Below are 21722 nucleotides of genomic sequence, written 5' to 3' on the forward strand. Positions count from 1 at the left end.
ACTGAGGCCCTACAAAGGAGCTAAAATCAAACCAAGTCTTAGATTGCTACATTGCAAAAGAAATAAGCACTCAAGCTTTCTGTTTGAGCCCCAAAACAGATTTAAAACAAAAAGCACATGGAAATCAAATGTAATTAATGATTTAAAAATGAGACGGAGGTTCAACAGCTACCAAATACAGAACAGGCATTGAATATTAATTTCTTCTCTTACAGATTTCAGAAAGGACAAAAATAACAATTCTTTTTTAATTCCAACAAAATAAATAAATAAAAATTTAAATCAGAATATCAAAGAAAAGCAACAAAATAGAAGCTAATTAGAGGATTATTTAACTTTCTTTTATTGCAGAATTATATATCAATTTTATTCCAGTAAAATCAGAATAGAATAAATAAACAGAATTTAATAGATGACTGAATAAACAAAAATAGTGCAGTAGTTTGATTGAAGCATCTGGATTAATTGAACTACTTTTGGTATTTTTCAAAGATATTAAAAAATTTTCAAGGATCTTTAAAGCACTCATAAATCCAGGATATTGTTAGGAATTTCATGACTAGAAAATTTATTAGAAAAACAAAAATACATATCTTACAATTGAAAACAGTTTTCATATCTTGAAATTTTTTTTTATTATGGTACATGGAAACAGAAACTTAAAGCATGTCTTGGAAGATCCATGTCATTTCTTCCTTACACAAAGGAATTTTAAAATAAAAATTAAAGAATTTGAGGAAAATGGAAAGGTTAAAGAAAATATAACTTTGATTAAATTAAAAGTCTTTCGTTTTACATTATAATTTATATTTTTAATACAACAAATATTAGATTTTAATTTGAACAGAATTTGTGAAAAGTTCTATATTTATCTAAATATTGATATTTCCAACAATTCTGAATAAGAGCCGAGATTATCAAAAGATTTATGCATTAAAAAAAAAAAAATCAAATCAAAGTTTAATGAAAACAAAAAGTAAGATTTGAGAGGTTTTCTAAAAACATTAGTAATGTAGTTAAAGAAACTTGCCCTATGTTGACAATTCATAAAGGAGAATATGTAGAACAAAGTAGTCACTGATATTGGCCATGAAACAAGAATGACTACAGCTGAAACACTTTTGCTCATAAGTTCGTGCTACTAGAGGGTAACTTATTTTTAACTCAATCAATAAAAGATGCGTTTATTATAAGAATGATTTGATACAGATACTGCAAAATCATCAATTTAAGTAATTTACAGATGCATTTAGATTTTTTTCTAAATTTTTTAATGTAGCTAGTTACTTAACCAAATAAATTTCATTTTGAAGTTAAATACAAAAATGAGGAGATTGCCAGTACTTTGCTTCAGGAAAAATTGGTTCAAAAAAGTCCTTTTCATAACCATGTTTTAACGGAAAAACATGATTCAATTAAAAAAAAACAACTGAAAATCTGGAGGAGTTCAGTAAAACAAAATAAGTTGTTAAATTTTTTTTATTGATATATTAAGTTGGTGTTTGGAAATATTTTTTTTTAATATAAAATATTCTCACATAAAAATATAATTTATTTTACCTTCTGAAATCTTGCCTAATTATTTGTACAGTAAGATTTCAGTCTAAATTGAACAACTCAGTGTATTTGGTGTTGGTTGGGAACATGAGACCAAGAGTGGTTAACAAAAACTTTTGAACAACTCAGTGTATTTGGTGTTGGTTGGGAACATGAGACCAATAGTGGTTAACAAAAGCTTTTAGAATTTTAATTTCAGTAACGATACTGCTCTTCAATGTAATCACATAAGAACCAATGAGATATTTGTTAGGAATAGTGATCTGATTACTATTCAGTCAGATGTTTGTTAGAAACAAATCTAATTATCACATAACGGCTGAAACTGCACATGAAAAATACTGCAAAATATAGACAGAAGGTATATTTACGGCAAGATATTAAAAATCATTTGAAAAAAAATTTGTGCTACTTTCAAATTTCTCGTCTCATTTTATCTCCACTTTTCCATGGTTCAGATGGAATTTTATCGAAGCTGATTTTCTACAGCCAGATGCCCTTCCTGTCACCATCCCTCACTCATTTCCAGACAAGGTAATATTTTTCCATAGCTAGACATTTTTCAGAAGACTAGAAATGAACAATATTACTTGTATGACAATGATGCTCGTTTATGACCATCATATGATGTCTAGATAAGGGTGGACACACACACACACACACGATGGCGTCTTTCAGTTTCTGTCTACCAGATCCATCCAGGAGGCTTTGGCTGGCCCAGGGTTATATAAGACAATTGCTCAAAGTGCCACACAGTGGGACTGAACCACACAGTCATGTCACATGAGAAATTCAAAGGAAAAAAGAAAACATTATTATTTAGACCAAAAAGATCAAAGAAAATTGCATCCATTATATTGAAAAGAATAAAGGGGAAGGACATAGCAATTTTGAGGATAACATGAAGTAGGTTGATTGCAAGTTTTGACACAAACAGATAGCAAATAAGTAATGCACAAGAGAAACAAGCAAAATTCATGGGGGGGGGGGTGATAAAAAATTTCAATTTATTTTATTTAGCACTGACAATATTTTTTTATCATTCAACATCATGGAAGATCTGAATAGTTTGAAGTTTGTGTGTAACGTTAGCAAAATATAATGAAAAATTAAGTTTCATGAACTTAAGTTTAAATTATAAGCTACATTTTTATCAAATGAAAAATAGAATTATTCTCCAAAAACATGTCATTTTTTTTTACAGTATAATACTGATTAATCCTTCATGAGGCATCAGATGAACTAAATTTTTAAAAAGAATCATAGCACAAGATATTGTTAGTTTGTTCTTTAAAATAACCAAAATAATTTGGGACAAAAATTTGAATTTTCTTTTGGATAAACATATATAACAAATTAGTCATTAAATTATATCTCAACTCAAAAGAGTGGAGTCATTTGGGACATTTTTGATCATTCTACCAAAAATTGTAGAGGTGGAAACAAAAATGTTCTAACGACATTGTTGAAGTTAGAAGGCGATATTTGATTCAAATAATCTATGACTAGAAATTATCGCAAGACTGACATTTGTAGTAAAAAAGAAAGAAAGAGAAAAAAGCCCCCCCCCCTAATTTGGATATCATCTTACAACTCAGCTATGTTATCCTTAATTGAAATCAATGCTAACAATATCATAAATTCCATCTGATAACCCCATCCCAAACCAAAGGTGGCTGAATACTTATAAGCTAGGTACTTCATTTTTTTCATACATTAATCAAAATAGACATACATCATATATCACACATATGTATATGAACACACACACACACACACACGCACACGCACACACACATTAATGTATTTAAAAATAAGTACTTCTGTAAGAAAGTAATTACTGACAAACAAGTCCGACCCAATTTCTTTCAATAATAGTAATAAGTTCAAATTTTGGCACAAGGCCAGCAATTTCAGGGGAGAGTATAAGTCGATTAAATCAACTCCAGTGTTCAACTGGTACTTATTTTATTGACCCCGAAAGGATGAAAGGTAAAGTTGACGTCGGCAGAATTTGAACTCAGAACACAAAGAGGGATGAAATGCAGCTAACAATTATCCCAGCTCACCGCCTTAATAATAATAATAATCCTTTCTACTGGAAGCACAAGGCCTCAAATTTGGGGAAGGGATTAAGTTGATTAAGGGATTAAGTTGGTACTTACTTAATCAACCCCAAAAGGATGAAACGCAAAGTCAACCTTGGCGGAATTTGAACTCAGAACGTAGCAGCAGATGAAATACTGCTAAGCATTTCGTCCAGTGCGCTAACAATTCTGCCAGCTTAGCCAATTATAATGTGAACACAAGGCCACATTTTTTCAGAGGAGTATGACCAATTACATCAGGCCCAGTACCTCATTGATACTAATTTTACTAACCTTTAACAGGAAGAAGGACAAAATTCATCTCGGTGGGATTTGAACTCGGAACATAAGGTAACATAGCTAGACACTTGTCACTCCACTACTTCTCTTGAAGCACTAAAGTCATGTAAGATGGCAATGTCACAGAATCAATAGCTTGATATTAGAGAAAAGTATTATTACTTAATATAACAGTATCAGAAGAGATGTGTAGAAATTTTGCCAGGAATTTGTAAACTGATAGATATAATCATGTTTTTAGAAAATAACAGCAAAAGAAGCATCTTGAATAATAAAAATAATCATAATAATAACAATGGATTTAAATTTTGCCACAAGGGCAGCAAGTTCACAGGAGGAGGTAAGTTGATTACATCAACCCCAGTGTTCAACCGGTATTTATTTTATTGACCCTGGAAGGATGAAAGGCAAAGTAGACCTTGGTGTAATTTGAACTCAGAATGTAAAGAAGAACAAAATGCTGCTAAGCATTTCGCCCAGCATACTAATGGCTGCCAGCTTGTTACCTTAGTAATAATGTGATTTATAAAATTAATAAAATTGAGGTACAGAATTCCAGTAATGCAAAACAAAAATTACAATTATGAGTAATTAAAAATTCAAACAAATTTTTAATATATTTTTCAATGGTAAAAAAACAAAAACCCACACAGCATTCCTAATTACTTGGAAGATTTGAAAGGCTTTGTAGAACGCTTTATTCTTGAATATGGTCCAATGTCAGGATCAAATATGAAATCGTAAATCACCCTCACCCAAGAGGTGTGACATGGTAGGTTGTCATAAAACTCTGGTGCCATTTTACGGAGCTGGAAAAAAAAAACAAAAACAGAAAATAAGTTTTAAATCATTGATGAAAATAGGCACTAGAAACAAAATAAACACACATGTATGTATGTGTGTGTATATATTTATTTATATATATATATTGTAAAAAAAAATTACCACTAAAATAATGTTTTAACTCCTCCACTTACCTGTATAACTTTGTTATTACCGGTAATTATAAGCAATTTAATGCATCCACATTCAATATAAACATACCATAGGTGATTATTCACCAATAGATGGCAGCACATGTTTTGTAAACATACATACCTACATTGAGTGCATTGGATGCAGGGAGATTTTTAAAGCCATTTTTGGGTAAAAAAAGGTGCATCTTATAGGCCATAAAATACAGTAATATAAATCAACAGTGTCAGGCAGTTGGTATCAAAGACAGCAATATTAACATTTGCATTACTATAAAGGTAAATTTACTTATTTCAGTTTCCCATATATTTTTCCTGATTGTTTAATTTTAAAATAATTGGCCTAATATATTTCAGATTATTAAGCTCATCGTTAGATATGAAGGTATTTCCAACAGAGGTAATCATGTATTTCCTTTGCGGCTAGACACCTATTTCTGTTCCCCTATCATACTTTAACCACATATCACCTGGCATAAAGCCACACACCACCTTGATATTATGCTGCCCCCCTCAGTTGAGGGGTCTTGTCTTGTGAGTAACCTGGTAACCTCACTACTGTCACTGCCACATAAAAAATACTTAGCAGACACTGTAAAGTGGTTGGCATTAGGAAAGGGATCTGGTGCATTGGAGCTTGGTGCAGTCTTCTCATTTACCAGTTCCTGTTGAACCATCTAACCCATGTCAGCATAGGAAATGAATGTTAAATGGTGATGGTACAATGTCTTGTTCAGTCTGATCACTGATTATCATCAGGTGTTGCACTAAACATACATCCAGAAATAAAATAGTGAAAGCAACAATCAAGAGGAGGACACCAGTCTGATTATAATATACAGGGTGGCAGGCTGGCAGAAACGTTAGCACGCCAGGTGAAATGCTTAGCGGCATTTCGTCTGTCTTTACGTTCTGAGTTCAAATTCCGCCGAGGTCGACTTTGCCTTTCATCCTTTCGGGGTTGATAAATTAAGTACCAGTTGCGTACTGCGGTCGATCTAATTGACTACCCCACTCTCCCAAAATTTCAGGCCTTGTGCCTAGAGTAGAAAAGAATATAAACAGTGTACATTATCTTTTACTTGTTTCAGCATTTATTTTTTTTAAAGCTTGGTATGTATTCTATGATTCTCTTTCGCTGAACCACTAAGTTATAGAGACCTAATACCAGTTGTCAAGTGGTCGTGGGGGACAAACATAACACACATAACATGCTGCTTTCAGTTACTGTCTACCAAATCTACTCGCAAAGCTTTGGATGGTCCAGGACAATAAAAGACACTTGCCCAAGGTGCCACACCACCCAACATATGTGCCTATATAAAATTTTCATCTGTATTGCATCATAGCACTAGGTGTAACATCAACGGGGCAAAAAAAAAAAAATTCACAATTAACTTATTAAAACATACAGCAGCTGCTATTTCAGTTTTTACAAATGTTAATTAGTTATTCTTTACATGAAACATTTCAGTTTCATTATCACAACTTGTACTAAATTTCTGTGAAAGTTTACTCACACTAAAAGAAAAACCTTTAAAGATAGCATAAAAGAAAATGCACTGAATTTTCAAAATTGTGTGCATCTTTTTATAACCCATTTGCTTTCAACTTCTAAATAGGTCAAAGAAAACATCTGCATTGTGTCAATCTATCAAACTCCATCAACATTTTCAAGATATATCAGAGTTGGTGAAAAGACTATAATTTCTGATTTGTAAGCTACAACTGAATATGCATAGCAATGAATAAAGTTATTTTGAACAGAATTAAACAAAATAAATCTTACCGCAGGCAGTTTACTTCCAGCAACATAAGGGAAATCGTGATGCTCATTGTGAAAACCAACATTGAAGGTAATTGCGTTGAGACACCCATAATAAGAGTAGGTTTCGTATCCTTTCTTGAACATGTAATGCTCAGATATAAAATGCCCAGCCATTGGATGTAGTCCAGTTGCCAAAAGCGTTCCAGCAATCATGTACACAATAGGTTTTATACCCAAGAAATAAAACACTACAGCATCAAAGCTAAACTGTACAAATATATTGATTAATTCCAAAAGTTCCAAAGACTTAGGACGAATGAAAAATGGCCGTATTGTGTAAAACAATGGCTGTAAAACCACCCAGAGAAATTTGGTAAATGTTCTATTAAAGAACTTAGCTTCAAATTTGGTGGGAATATCTACATCTATGTCATCCTCTCCTTGAAATCGATGATGTTCCAGGTGATATTTTTTAAAAGTGATAGAGACAGGCACTCCAAGAGGTAAGTTGCCGAATATTCCCAAAGCTCTGTTTGCCAGTGGGTACTTTGTTCCAAAAGCCAAATTATGGGCAATTTCATGAATAGCTAAAGACATTGAATGGTTAATGACACCGCCAAAACAGTAGGCAAATATTATTATATACATCCAGTCCATGTCCTTAACAAAATACATTGATATCATCTGTATAATTACCATACATAAAACTATGAATTTTAAATGTGGATCTGGCCCAAACAGCTTTTTCACTTCAGGATGTTTCTCTGAAATAAAAAACAAAAACAAAAAACATTAATTAACTAAACAAAAGCCATCGTTTTTCTATTGTATCTTAGGGGTCATTATGCCAATAACAAACACACACTGATTCTATTTAACTTATTATTCATCAATTAGCTGTTTAAACAATCGATTGCTTTGTTAATCATTTGATTAATAAAATCAATTAAGTTTGTCAAAGTCCTTTTCTTGACCTCTTCAATGACATGCTCACTCGATCTCTCTTCACTTCAGCTTCAGGTCTCTGAATTGATTAAGTAAATCAAACCAGTCATATCTGGCCCCCTTACAACAACTCTACAATATCATTCAAAACAATGTGAATAAGCAATGCATTTGATAAAATAATCTGAAAGCTAAAGGGTCAAATAGTTAATTAATCAATGAATAATAAAGAAGTGCAGTAGAGTCAGTGCATGTGTTCATAATTGATATGACCCTCCCAAAATACAAAAATTTCAACACACAAGTTCACATTAAGAATTGTGCAAACAAGATACAAAAATCATCTGTTACGTAAAAGTTCCATCATTGGAAGACAAAGTCCCACCTGTGATACATATACTGTGTAACTTTCCAATCCAGAACAGAAATATATTCATTCAGAAAATTAGGATATGGGCTTCACTTGGATCGACATATACTCAGGAAAACCTTAACCAAATACTAAGCTGCTCCTATATTCACAAATCCATCCTATATTGTAGGTACATTAATGAAGTATTTACAGCTGTGTGCTTATCTCTTAGCTTTTGCTTTTTTGTATCGGGTTACAGCCAAGATGGGGCTCTGCCTTGAAGGGTTTTAGTCATAACGAATCAACTTAAGGACTTGTACTTACTCTATTGGCCTGTTGGCTGATTTACGGGAATGTAAACAAACCAACACTGGTTGAAAATGGTGTGTGTGTGTGTGTGGTGGGGTGACAAATACAGGCAGCTTCCACACATTTCTGTCTAGCAAACTCACTCCCAAGGCATTGGTTGACCAGGGACTAAAGAAGAAGACACCTGTCCAAGGTGTCACACAGTTAGACTGAACTTAAAACTATATCATTACAAGGTGTGCTTCTTAGCCACATAGACATACCTCACCTGTGTAAATGAGGGGGTGCTGAAAAGCTCCTGAGGTTGAGTAAAAATTAAAAATACAAGAAGATCAGTTAATTATGATTTTATTCAACATATTCTCCCTCAGACACAGCAGTCCTTCAGTTTTTCTAAACTTGAATGGTTAGGACTCCAACCAGGCCTTTCATGATATCTTTAAAGCCAGGAACTTTTCAGCACCCCTCGTATATCTATAGGTATTACTTATTATCAACAACATAGATGAAGGCTCTGAAGTACAAGCTTCTCATTTATTAGCTTAACTCGAGCAGTACAGAAAGTTTTAACAAACTAGGTTTATAAAGGTGTAACCAGTTAAGTCAACAGAATGTTTGCACCTCAGCATAAGTATTGATGGTTTATTTCCCATAGCCAGCACTGCAGATTACCTGGCATAGATATTTAAACCTCATCGGCCCAGCCTACCAAACTGTAATAGATTCTATAAAAAGATATTGTCTACCTGTGTCAGTAGTGAAATCGTTGAATAATTGCCAAATATTTTATTAGTTTTGCAGTGCAGGTTTCAAATATGTCTCAGAGCAGGCAACATGAAACCATTCTAGAGAATCTCAACATTCTTTTTTTCTAATTTTGAAACAAGGCCAGCAATTTTGAGGGGGTACATCGATTACCTTGACCTCAGATCTCAATTGGAATTTATTTCATCAACCCCGAAAGGATGAAAAGTAGTGAACCTCAGCAGAATTTGAACTTAGAACATAAAGAACTGGGTGGGAGGGGGTGGGGATGGATTGCTGCTAAGCTTATTTTCCAACACATTTATGATTCCGCTCTGCCAGCTCACCACTGCTTTCAACTGAATAGTCATTCGTGGTGCCACAGTTGCTAAATGGGTAACAGGAATTTACTTGAATTGCTTCTGTTTAAATTATAGATAAATCTCAACAGGCATAATTATTTTTGCCCAAATCCACTTGTCCTAACTAAACAGGCCCATTATAAATGGGTCTGGATGAAAACTCAAAGCTTAACACTCCAATGATGGCCTATCTAATGCATATATATATATCATCATCAATTTACATTTGCTTTCCATGCTAGCATGAGTAGGCCGGTGCAACAGGATCTAACAGGTTGGAGGACACATAGTACTTCACTGTCTCAGTTTTAGCTTGATTTCTACAACCAAACACACACACACACACACACTCCTGCTAGCAAGGAAGACAGACATACACATTGAATGAATCAATCGATATTTCAGTAGGTTTCTTGCATATATGAGACAGACTCAAAACATCGAATCAATCAATAATTGTAGGATTTATATAAAAAAAATTAACCTCCATAATAAACAAGACAATCTAGCTTATGCCAAGCCTTTGAATTCAAACTATGGACTACAGTCATGATTGTCTAATTTGTGTTTAGTATTAGGGATTAAAGTGTAAAAATTTATTAATTTTTATCTGTAGGTAAATGAAAAAAGACTGATATTAATATTCATAAACAAACATCAGAGAGCCCCTCACAGGTATCATGAAGTGCTTTTGCTTGTTCCTTTCTTCATTTTTTTAGTCAAGAGGGAAGGCAGGGCCTCAGAAACAAGAGAGAGAGAGAGAGAGAGAGAGAGAGAAAGAGAGAGAGAGAGAAAGAGAGAGAGAAAGAGAGAGAGAAAGAAAGAGAGACTGTAGTTGTGGCTGGTGTCAAGTCAATGGCACCCATGCCATAAAAAGCACCCACTATACTCTCATAGTGGTTGGCATTAGGAAGGGGATCCAGCCATAGAAACCTTACCAAATCAGATTGGAACCTGGTACAGTCCCACCAGCTTACTAGTTTTTAGTCAAACCGTCCAACCCTTGCCAGCATGGAAAGCAGATGATGATGATGGAAAGTGTAAGTCAATTACATCAACCCCAGTGTTTAATTAATGCTTATTTTACTGACCTCAAAATTATGGAATGCAAAGACAACATTGGCAGAATTTGAACCTAAAATGTAAAGAATCAGAAGAGATACCACTAAGCATTTTGCCTGGCTCACTTAACAATTCTACCAGCTTACTTGAGTTAATGAAAGAAATAATAAAAGCAAATACTAAATGGAATCAAAGCTATCAAAGCAGCTTCAATCAGTAAATTAGGAATTTACAGTCAACATTTCAATTAAAACTCGAAATAGAGATTAAAGGACATCTATTCACTGCTTAGACAATATCATCACCACTCCAAACCCAGGTAAGATTTCTGTAATTAAATAGCTTCATAACATGTCCCAGCATGTCTATTTTTCAGGCTAATTATTTGTAAATGACGAAAATTATTTCTTCTGAGATAAAACAAAACAAAAAGAAATATAGTAAGGAGAATTGTAAATATTTGTGCTATAGTTTCACTAATTACTGAAATTAGCCTCCATGTTTTTAGATAAAACTGCAGGAAATGAGGATGATGTTACAGAAATAACATCAATATGATAACAGTATATTGTCCCCGGGTCAATCCTTATTGAGCAGATTTATGATCAAATGCATTCCAACTGTGACCACCTTATCCTTTAAAATGGAACTGAGCACTAATTTTTAAATGTGTCTTTTAAGCCACATGCAGTTAAGTATTCTACCTATTTTGTATTAAAGCTGCTAAGATTTCTTTTAGAAAGAATACATGAATATAACTATGCTGATTATCAATACAAGGTCCAGAGTAACAAAACCAACACACTACACTTTATTTGATAAAGTTTTCTAATTATCTCCTCAAAAATCACTCTCGTCTCTCGCCACTATAATGCACAGCAGTCATGAGGAATCATATCAGTGAACAATAAGACAAGTTATCGTCCAAACTACAGAATGCTCAGCCATCAAATGTCAGAAAGTAGTGATATGTACGACAGATACTAAAACAGGGAGGTAATTAAAAACAATTTTGAATATCATCATCATCAAATATATATATTTTTTTCTTTTACTTATTTCACTCATTTGACTGTGGCCATGCTGGAGCACTGCCTTTAGTCGAGTAAATCGACCCCAGAACATTCTCTGTAAGCCTAGTACTTATTCTATCAGTCTCTTTTGCTGAACCACTAGGTTACAGGAACGTAAATGCACCAGCATTGGTTGCCAAGCAATGTTGGGGGGACATACAGACACACAAATATATATGTGTGTGTGTGTGTGTGTGTGTGCATGATGGGTTTCTTTCAGTTTCCATCTACCAAATCACCTCACAAGGCTTTGGCCGGCCTGAGGCTATAGTAGAAGACACTTGGCCCAAGGTGCTAAGCAGTGGGACTGAACCCAGAACCATTTGGTTGGCAAGCAAGCTACTTACCACACAGCCGCTCCTGTGCCTATATCTTCACTTTTCCATACTTGCACAGTTCAGGTGGATTTTGCTGAGACCTTAAACCTTTCCTGAGATGCAATTGACAATTCTTAATACATATTTATGTTTATTCAAATGAGGTGCATAAAAACAAAATTGTATGCACAACCTGTTCAATTCATGCCAACATGAAAAAACAACACTAAAATAATTGTGCTGATGAGGTTATGATATTCATGTCAACCTGAAGGCAAAAATATCGATCCATACTGCTACTTTAATGTTCCATTTCACCGAGTTAGCAGTGATGATGGGGTAAAGCGTGTCAGAATAAACTTCCCTCATCTTTCTTTGCGAGTCATTAGATCTATTTGGTTTAGATGCTTGTTCATTTAGCATGTCTTTTTCCATGCTAGTAAATGTCAGACAGGCTGGTATTTGAAGTAGGATTTTTACACCTGGATGCTCTTCCTGTCACCAACTCATAACTGTTTTTCAAGTAAGTAATTTTTAATTCCAGAGACACTGTTGAAAGCACAGAGCTAGCAAGTTGTTGACAGGAAATGTCAACACATGTCACCAGTTGTAGCACAGCCGCAAGCAGATTGTAAACATTCTGAACATTTGTCTAGACACACATGCACACACTGGTCACACCCATATGTAATTAGTCTTGAAGTGAAATTTCATCCATAGGGGTGCTTTTTCAACTGTTTGAGAAGGTTTGAATCCACCAGTCTCATTGTTATCCAACAACTTACCAGAATTCAAAATGAGATAAAAATAGTGAATGATCACTTATTGAAAATATACATAAAAGTTTTACTAGACACAAATCATTTGCATTATGCTACAAAATTAATGACCTGACAATAATTAAAGTACCAATACAGCTAGACGATAATTAAAGTACCAATCTGGTCATACCTAGATTTATCAAATATAGTCATAATTATAGATCTTTTATCTGTTACTCGTTTCAGTCATTTAACTGTGGCCATGCTGGGGCTCTGTCTCAACAAGTTTAATAGTCACGGACAACCTGCAGCATAGGAAACTTTCTGAATGGCAAACTTGAAATTTTTTCTTAGTAATGTGGCGAACCTGGTGATGAGAAATAGTTCATGGGAACCACTTCTGATAAAAGGCTGCCTATTACTAATTTAGTCAAACAAACCAACCCCAGCACTTACTTTTAAAGTCTGGGCAGCACAATGCGACTGAACCCAAAACCACATGGTTGCAAAGCGAGATTCTTAATCTTCCCGTTTCATTTCTGAGCCTAACATTAACCCACTCCATTTCTCAGCTCTTGACTGTGCCTCTTTTTACAAGTGGTCCATTCTTATATTTCATATCCTTAATCCTTAACCATAGACTTAACCAATGATAGACTGGGTGATCAGTCAACCAGTCTATCATTAAAAAATTTAGTGCCCAGGTAATTGCTGAAGGCTTTGTTTGTCTCTGACCTACAGTATTATATAGTTTAATATACATATAACATTTATAAATAGAAAAAGCTTCCTATTATATAAAAAAAAAGCCTCTATACAGTCTACATAATTTGCTAAAAATAACAAACAAGTTTCTTTCAAATCACATCCCGCTATCTTTAATAGGATTCCTTGAATGCTATTGTTCTAGAAATTACTCCAGAAAATAATTTCTTTCTAAACTCATACACAAGTTTCTAACCTTCATGCACAGAATTACTGGCTTTATTAAAAGTAATAAGTACATTGCAGAAATATCATCTGAGATTTTTGTGAGATATTGATGTGTTGGGCTTTTTGAACAAGCAGCTGTTATATATAGTTTGACAAACAGCAACTTTCATTGTCAGCTTATTTGTTACGTCACTGCTATTCAGGCAACTTAATATTTTCTAACCACACACGCACGCACACGCACACACGCACACACACAGTCACAGATGTGCACATGGGAATATTAGGAAGCATAGATATGCTTCATTTATGTGAATGCTAATAATGCTAAGGAGAGGACATAAATGTGTCAAAGAATCCACTCATTAGTAAATGTCAGAAAAGGGTACAATGAGATAACATTATCAATAATCATATACAACATACACACACACCACATTTTTCTATCTCTCTCCTTTGACTGGGATAGACATGTATCTCTCCAGCAAGACATCTGTATCCCTCAATATTGCTCCTTTCTTAATTATGCAAGTTATTTGGTGGCCTCACTAGTGTTGGTAGCATGAAAAATGCACCCAGTACACACTGTAAAGTAGTTGGTATTAAGAAGGGCATCCAGCGAAAGAAACTATGCCAAAGCAGACAATAAAACTTGAAGCAGTCCTCTGCTTTGCTAGCGCCTGTCTAATCCATGCCAGCCTCAGAAAACACATTAAATGAATATGATGAGGATATATAGCTTGTATGACAGTTTGTCTGTTTACAACCACGTCAAAACAACAAGGGTACCCACATGCACACACGACAGGCATTTTTCAGTTTCCATCTACCAAGTCCACTTGCCTGTGTGCCATTAAGTAGGACGGACTGCTGAGACCACATGGTTTGAGATATAAGCTTTTCAACCACATAGTCATGCCTCCACCTATATGTATACGTGTGTGTGTGGTGCTCACAGATATGAAACAGGAACAGAACAAAGACAAGTATCATAGAATAAGCAGTTTGGTTATGAAGCTGTATGTTGTTTGTTAATGACAATAACTATGTAAATATATAAATACTGTATACTTTCAATTTAATCAGTGACATAATACAACCTTTTATTTAGACAGTTAAACATATTTCCTAAATAATGTCATTCATTCAAGTTCTGGACGTTTATTGGCATACAACATATCTAAAAGTTTTAAAATATCTTATTTTCTTCAATAGAAAAATTATTTCAAACTTCAAGTTAAAACTAGTACTAGATTTTTAATAGGAAATTGTCATATGAAGTAAATTATGCTTTTATACTACAGCTACTACTACTACATAATTAAGTGTAAGTCAGTTCTTTAAACATGGGAATTTTATAAGGGATTGGTCCAGCTATTTTCCATCAAATTTCAAACTTCAACAAAGCAGGCAGACAAATGACTTCAGATAATTTAGCTTTTATATTATAGCACAATCAATGTAATAGGAGAGGTTGGATGCTCCTTGAATAAAGTATGTATAACTCTATACTAGATTGTTAGTTGTAATTTAGCCCCAGGTCATCCCTGATCAACCAGATTAGGTCTGCTCTATGGAGTTTGGGTTTTACATGAATGAAATATCACTGATGCTTTCTTCCTGGAAGGAAGTTCTTAGCTAAAGACAATATCTCATTCACATTTTTCCACTGCTCTTCAGACACTACTGCACAATTTCTCTACATCAATCACAAAGAAATCTGGATCCAAAAACAAAGTTGCACATGTCCATTCTATCACCTGCTTTATTAGCAAGAACACACAACCTCAATTACAATCATCATCATCATTTAACGTCCACTTTCCATGCTGACATGGGTTGGATGGTTTGACTGAGGGCTTGTGAGCTAGAAGGCTGCACCAGGCTCTAATCTGATCTGGCAATGTTTCTACAGCTGGATGCCCTTCCTAATGCCAAGAATAATAGCAGCTGTAATATTCGGACTGAGTCCACCTTGCTTGTCTCAGTTGTGGTCTAGACATTCAGAAAGACAGTGAACAGTAGAGAGTATACAACATACATAGACTGCAACAAACAATTGAACAATGCAAGTCAGAACATGCAATAGGAGATCCAACTAAACGGAGGTAAGGAATTCCAGGGTTGCATATTGAGCTTAGTCATTAGATGGCTTGATTAGGGCCACACAAAAGGATAAAGACCTCTTTGGGCCATGAATGACCATAGCATTGCACCTAGAAAGTCCTCTCCCACTGCCAAGGCACAAGTCTGCGCAAAGTCGTTTGTGGGAGACCAGCAGTCGCTCATGCATATCAGTCTCCCCTTTCCATGCTGCTGATGTTGTCCAAGGGAAAGGCAAAGGTTGATACAGCCTAGCACCAGTGACATTGCAAACCATTTCTACAGCTGAGTGAACTGAAACAACATGAAATAAAGAACACAAGACTCAGTCCAGCCTGGGAATCGAACTCATAACCTCATGATTGAAAGGCTAATGCTCTAACCACTGAGCCATGCGCCTTCACCACATAGGGCCATATAGCAATAAGAAATTAGATGCTGAATGGTTAAGGTGGTTACATCATGACTATGTAGAAATAAAATTATGTTATAATGTAGGCCAAAAGAATCTGGACTTTCCCTGGCAGTATCATTGCTTCTTGATACTGCTGATTGGGAGCAACACTGAAAGAGTGAAAACCATTGTAATCTCTAACAGCTGACAAACAGAATGTCACAATGCAAGTTAACCTAGTAGTAATTGTATATATATAGATAGATAGATAGAGAGAGAGAGATAGAAAGATTTATCAACAGCTATATAAACACACAGACCTTCAGACTGTAACTAGTTTGATAAGTGCCATCATTCTATTGGCACTTATCAAACAAGTTACAGGCTGTCTGTGTGTTTATATAGCTGTTGATAAATAAATATATCTCCATATATATCTCCATATATATATATATATATATATATATATATATATATATATATATATATATAGCGAGTGTGTGTGTATTCATTTATCAGAATGTACAATGCTTCACAGGTGGAAACAAAGAGTGAATGGAAAAATAGATCTGTGAGTCAGCCCAAATCATTCAATCAACTACCTGTGTACTATATGACTGCCTGATAAGAGCTGATCTGTAACTATACAATAACAAAATAAAATGACAAAGCTTATTAGCTCACTGAAAATGAAGAAATCTTGACATAGTCAACTGATTTGACCATTGCTTTTCCTGTAAGCAGGATTTGGGGGACAAGGTAGAAAATCCTTAATATAAACTAATTTGATTTATGAAGCAATGTTCAATATGAAAATGAAACTTTCCTCAGCATAACAAGTCTGACTTGCAAATCATTAACTGTTCTGCACAAGTTACATCCAGTTTTTAGTCGGCCTGTTTAGCATGATACATCTCGTGAAAGTTGCAGAAGAATGGAGAGACCTATCAACTTGAAACCAATGAAGGTGAGCAAGTTTCCTAGGTAGTATCACGTGTCATATATGGTCTCTACATACACTAACATGTATGCATATATTCCAAAACTGCATTTTTATTTTGCTCTGAACATGTAAATGGATCCCTCTTGTCTTAATATGTAAATAGCTAGGGGGAAGGAAAAATACATACATGAGTTTACTATTCATGTCACTATATTATCTAAACAAGTAAGCACTACAGAGTGGTGTCATTTTCTGAGAAATGTCAGCTTAGTTTAGTGTCAGCATATACCGTTGACAGCTGCCCTCTGTTATAATTACACAAACCTAATCATTACAACCTGTTAGATTCAGCCAGTCTAAGTAACACAGATGATATAAATGAAAGTAGTGCAATTACTAACATACTGGATCTCTGTAATTGTCATTTTGTGATGCTAATGACCTTTTTTTTAGATAGAGGAATGAATCTTTAACGGTAAGGGAGTAAGACAAATTGATATTTTAGTACTGTATTTCTCAATGGACATAAAGAAATACGAAACACAGAAGACACAGCTGTGTGGTTAGGAAACTTGCTTTACAATCACATGGTTTTGGGTTCAGTCCCAATGCACAACACTTTGGACAAGGGTCTTCTACTATAGACCTAGGCCAACTAATTCTTTGTGAGTGAATTTGGAAGACTGAGACTGTGTGAACGTCTATCACACACACTCTTTCACTGTTTGACAACTGGCATTTGTTTACATTCCCATAACTTAGCGGTTTGAGCAAAGAGACTGATAGAATAAATACCAGACTTGGGAAATAAGTACAGGGAGTAGGGTTGATTTGTTTGCCAAAATCAATTTGTACAAATACTCCTTTCTACTATAGGCCCAAGGACTGAAACTTAGGGGAAGGAGTAGGGGTAGTTGATCACATCAACCTCAGTGCTCAACTGGTACTTATGGACCCTAAAAGGATGAAAAGCAAGGTCAGTCTCAGTGGAATTTGAACTCAGAATGAAAAGATGGATGAAATACTATTAGGCATTTTTGTCTGGCAGGCTAATGATTCTGGCAGCTTGCCACCTTAATTTGTACAAATAATGATTATTAAATATAATCAGTTATACTTGGGCTGTAGCGAAAAAAAAAAAAAAAAAAAAAAAATCAAGCTTGCCAAGTTCCAATTAAATTCAATGAAGCAGACATACAACCTCACAAGACTTGGCCAATATCTACAACAACTTAATTCTGAAATTTCACTATTTGATGTTTTAGTAACATTTTTACAAAAAGGAAAAAAAAAAAAGAAAAGAAAAAACATTAAAGTATAGAATATCAAATTATAGCGAAAAAATACCCATAACTACCTTACCAAGGAAACAGAGAAAAAAATGGGGGTGGGGAAGTAACAGGTTGTACACCCCAAAACAAATGGCGTTGCTGTGGAGAATGGCCAGCAACATTCATTGCAACAGCCACAAATTGGCAGCAGCCGGTCAAGCTCTTGTATTTTGTTCTATCTTTCTCTTCATCACAGGCAGTGATATATGGGTGTGCGACCGATGCAGCAAAGTTGGGACCGGAAACCATGTCACAGCAGGCCGCGTCCCAGATAAAGGAACTGCCAACCTCGTATGGGAAGAGGGTTATTCCGTCGGGGCCCTGAACTTGGTAGTGGAGGTTCCACAAGTGTTGCTAGTTTCATATGTTGCCAGTTGAAATAGATAATATCCACATAAATTACAATATTGGTTACATTTCATTTTCTCTGCATGCAAAAGTACAGAAGTTGGGTGTACATTACATTAAACTATGTAAAAATCAAGCAATTTGTGTCCATGACGGTCGAGTCCCAAAATGGATACTTTCCTTGTTTCTATGGAATAATATCATTCCCTTTCGTCTGAGCGTGTCACTGCAATCAAAACTCATAAGGGCTGGGAATTCCAAGCTCTAGCAGTGTATATTTTATTACGCTGTTGACTTCTGCGTGTCTTAAGCAATCTACCGCTACTGAGTTTGCAACGCTTGGTGCCTAAAATTATTTTAGATATGCACCGTTCTTCGGAGCTGAGGATATCCCCAGGGTTGTGATGGAATATTAAGATTTTGCCCTTTATCAATGGATGACAAATGAAAAGCATTGATTGTGGAGGTCATCTCCCATTATATTAATTGTAGATGAAATGCAAATCATTTGTTTCTCTACAAGAAACAACATCCTAAGATCTATCTTTGACTCAGGAAAAAATGTTTGCAAAAGTCCTTTTTGAGTGTGTGTGTGTTCTCTATTGTCTTGGGATAATGACTCGTGTTAGGAGTGATTTTGATTGATTAGAAGAGAAATCATCAACAACAAAGAAGACATTATAGATATTGATTCCTGGTAATCATCAAATGTATTATTGGAAACGGAAAGCTGATTTTAGTTTTGAAGCCAAGTTAGATAAGAAGAGCATGTTGTTACTCGTTATGAAGCGACTGAAAGACTGAGATGATTATCAACGAACGTTGCATTATCGAGGGACCTACATGTTGAGTTCTATACCATCAGATTTGGCTACATTAGGGATTCCTAGCCAGTGTCCACGGAAGCTTTAAGGAGGTCCACAAGTGAAAAATTGTAATCTGTGGGTCCAATGTATAAATTTGGTTTACTAGGAGAGGAACCTGTATTTATTGAAATTTTCAAGATTTGTATTTGGAATTTATGTTATGAAAATAACGAAATTGTTTCATTGTTAGTTAGGGTCCACAGATGGTAAGATAGCTCTCAAGGGGTCCACAATTAAAATAAGGTTAACTCCTGGGCTACTTCATCAATGACAAGTGCAAAACGTGTAGCTTCAAATACCGGCTCTTCGTTGTATACCGTATTCAAATCAAATTTTATAGTCCTAGATGAAAAGGTCAGACACACATTAATGTAAGTGAAAGGGATCTAACCAAAACTCAAAGAGGAACCGTAGACAGCCTGCAGAAAATGATAAGTGCCAATTCCTTTTTCACTAGTCATTAATCGTTACAAGTGCTTAAAACATAATTTAGAAAAGATAAAAAAAAAAAAAAATTGAGAGAAAAGCGCGGGTGTGGCTAAGTTTTGCTCCCCAACCACGATTCCAGGCCTCCGTTCCAGTGCGTGACACCTTCGGCAGGTGTTTTCGGGGCTAATGCAGAATGGCACCTCTCCTGGAAAAATGCATTTAAAGAGAGAAAAAAAAAAAAAGATTTGCGGATTCCTACGTTTTAGATGTCGGGGATTACGAATAAGCAAAAAAAATTTTTAATTCGTTTGACTAAAATTCAAGGCGGTGCTTCAGCATGAAACAAGTAAAAATCAAAGGTTAAAAATAAAAGTTACGGCCGGCTGCGTACCTCGAAACACAAAGTTTGAGAACTGCACCCCCGATATATCACAAATAGGAAACCACAGGAATTTTCGTGAGGAAAAAAGTAATGGGTGGGTGTTTATTCCGAAATTCCACCGCTATTACAGTCACAGATGAAATAAAGTTCTCCTTTAGAAGTTTAATTAAACATCTTAAACTTTTAGAATTGAAGCTATTAAAAGGATTTTAGCTAAAAGAATTTTTTTCGCTTCGATGTAGATTGTATATGCTGGATGAGATCCGATTTAACGGAATTATCCGAAATGTATTTAATTTACAGTTAGTTTCTTCACAGCTAAAATCTATCGCAAGCAGTGTGACAAGTCCACAAGGTGAAGTGTGTGCAAACACACATACGATCATAAAAACAGTTACACACACAGACACTCACCCCACAGGCACATTCCACAAAATGTAACAGCAAATATCCACGCTACATACATACGCGCACACATACAAGTTAAACATATGTACTGCGAAAAAAGAGTTACAATTATACTTTTTAAACGATCAATTAATCCTCTATAATGAAAGAAAAAAAAAACAAATTCATAATCGAAAAAATATATATAAAGACAACGAATAGAAATAAGATGAAGGAAACAGCCTCCGACCATATACGGAAAATAGAACAAAGATGAAACGTGTCTGAATAACAGATTTCTTAATGACAGTGGGTTAACACGGTTTAATTAAGAAATGACAAGTAAAACAAATAAGAAAGAAAAGGATTAAGTCGAGCAACTGGTAGGGATTTTGTGGGAGTTATTTGTAATGGAGAGGAAATAAAAGCAGGAACAGCATCCTATTGACATTGTCTGGGCATCAAAGAAGATGGAGGAACCATTTGGCGTTTTTTATTAAGAGAAATATAATGTAATCGTATATATTTCCTTACCCATTATTGCTTTTCTTCGTGAAGCATGTGGTTCTTGGGTGTAAGACCATTCAAAATCTGTCCTAGAAACTTTGGCACCCATAGTGTTTCAGAATCTGCTAAATCCTGGTGAAATTTCATGAAAGAAAAAAAAAAGAAGTTAAATAGAAAAAAAATAAATTCATGCGCTAAGAAACGAAAACTTTCAGATGTTAGATGTTGTAATTTAAAATAATACTAATCAAAGAAGGGCCGGATTCAATTTACTAACCGTTACATTCAATGGATGAATTCTAAGTGATGGACAGAAGAAACTGCAAGTTAATAATTACCAGCAAAAAGCAGCAGCAGCAGCAACAAAATCATGAATATTCATTAGCTGTAGTTTGTGTATGTGTGAGTGTGTTTGTGTTTGTGTGTGTCTGCGTGTGTCACGTGGTCTTGTTAGTGAGATTCCGACTTCTGTGTAGCATAAGCGTCAT

At 35.0% G+C, this 21722-nt stretch overlaps 1 protein-coding gene across 6 annotated transcripts; it reads right to left on the reverse strand.

The window, feature by feature from the left end:
- Positions 1-319: 319 nt before the first annotated feature.
- Positions 320-21714, reverse strand: LOC106877162 (sphingolipid delta(4)-desaturase DES1). Of its 6 annotated transcripts, none has more exons than XR_016243572.1 (5): positions 21573-21714; positions 21262-21366; positions 6708-7450; positions 1737-4753; positions 320-1670 (listed from the first exon to the last, which is right to left on the reverse strand). XR_016243572.1 is itself a non-coding variant. In XM_089359330.1 (4 exons), exons 2-4 carry the CDS (start codon positions 21341-21343, stop codon positions 4607-4609), a joined length of 972 nt encoding a protein of 323 aa, XP_089215456.1. In that variant the 5' UTR covers positions 21344-21366; positions 21573-21714; the 3' UTR covers positions 320-4606. The 6 variants fall into 6 exon arrangements, 2 of the variants coding, with proteins under 2 accessions (XP_089215456.1, XP_014781463.1); XR_016243571.1 differs by having other exon boundaries at positions 320-1616; positions 1680-4753; XR_016243570.1 differs by lacking the exon at positions 21573-21714 and adding an exon at positions 21512-21539.
- Positions 21715-21722: the final 8 nt, after the last annotated feature.

This window comes from Octopus bimaculoides, chromosome 11, assembly GCF_046866305.1.
Source record: "Octopus bimaculoides isolate indiv1 chromosome 11, ASM4686630v1, whole genome shotgun sequence".
NCBI classification, from domain to species: Eukaryota; Metazoa; Mollusca; class Cephalopoda; order Octopoda; family Octopodidae; genus Octopus; species Octopus bimaculoides.

What these genes read in the sequence shown, in the direction of transcription:
- LOC106877162 (XM_089359330.1), bottom strand. Translation starts at nt 21,343, where the DNA reads ATGGGTGCCAAAGTTTCTAGGACAGATTTTGAATGGTCTTACACCCAA. An exon ending in ACGAAGAAAAGCAATAATGG is followed by an intron (nt 7,451 to 21,261) that starts GTAAGGAAATAT and finishes TTTTTATTTCAG; the next exon opens with AGAAACATCCTGAAGTGAAA. An exon ending in CTGGAAGTAAACTGCCTGCG is followed by an intron (nt 4,754 to 6,707) that starts GTAAGATTTATT and finishes TTTTTTTTCCAG; the next exon opens with CTCCGTAAAATGGCACCAGA.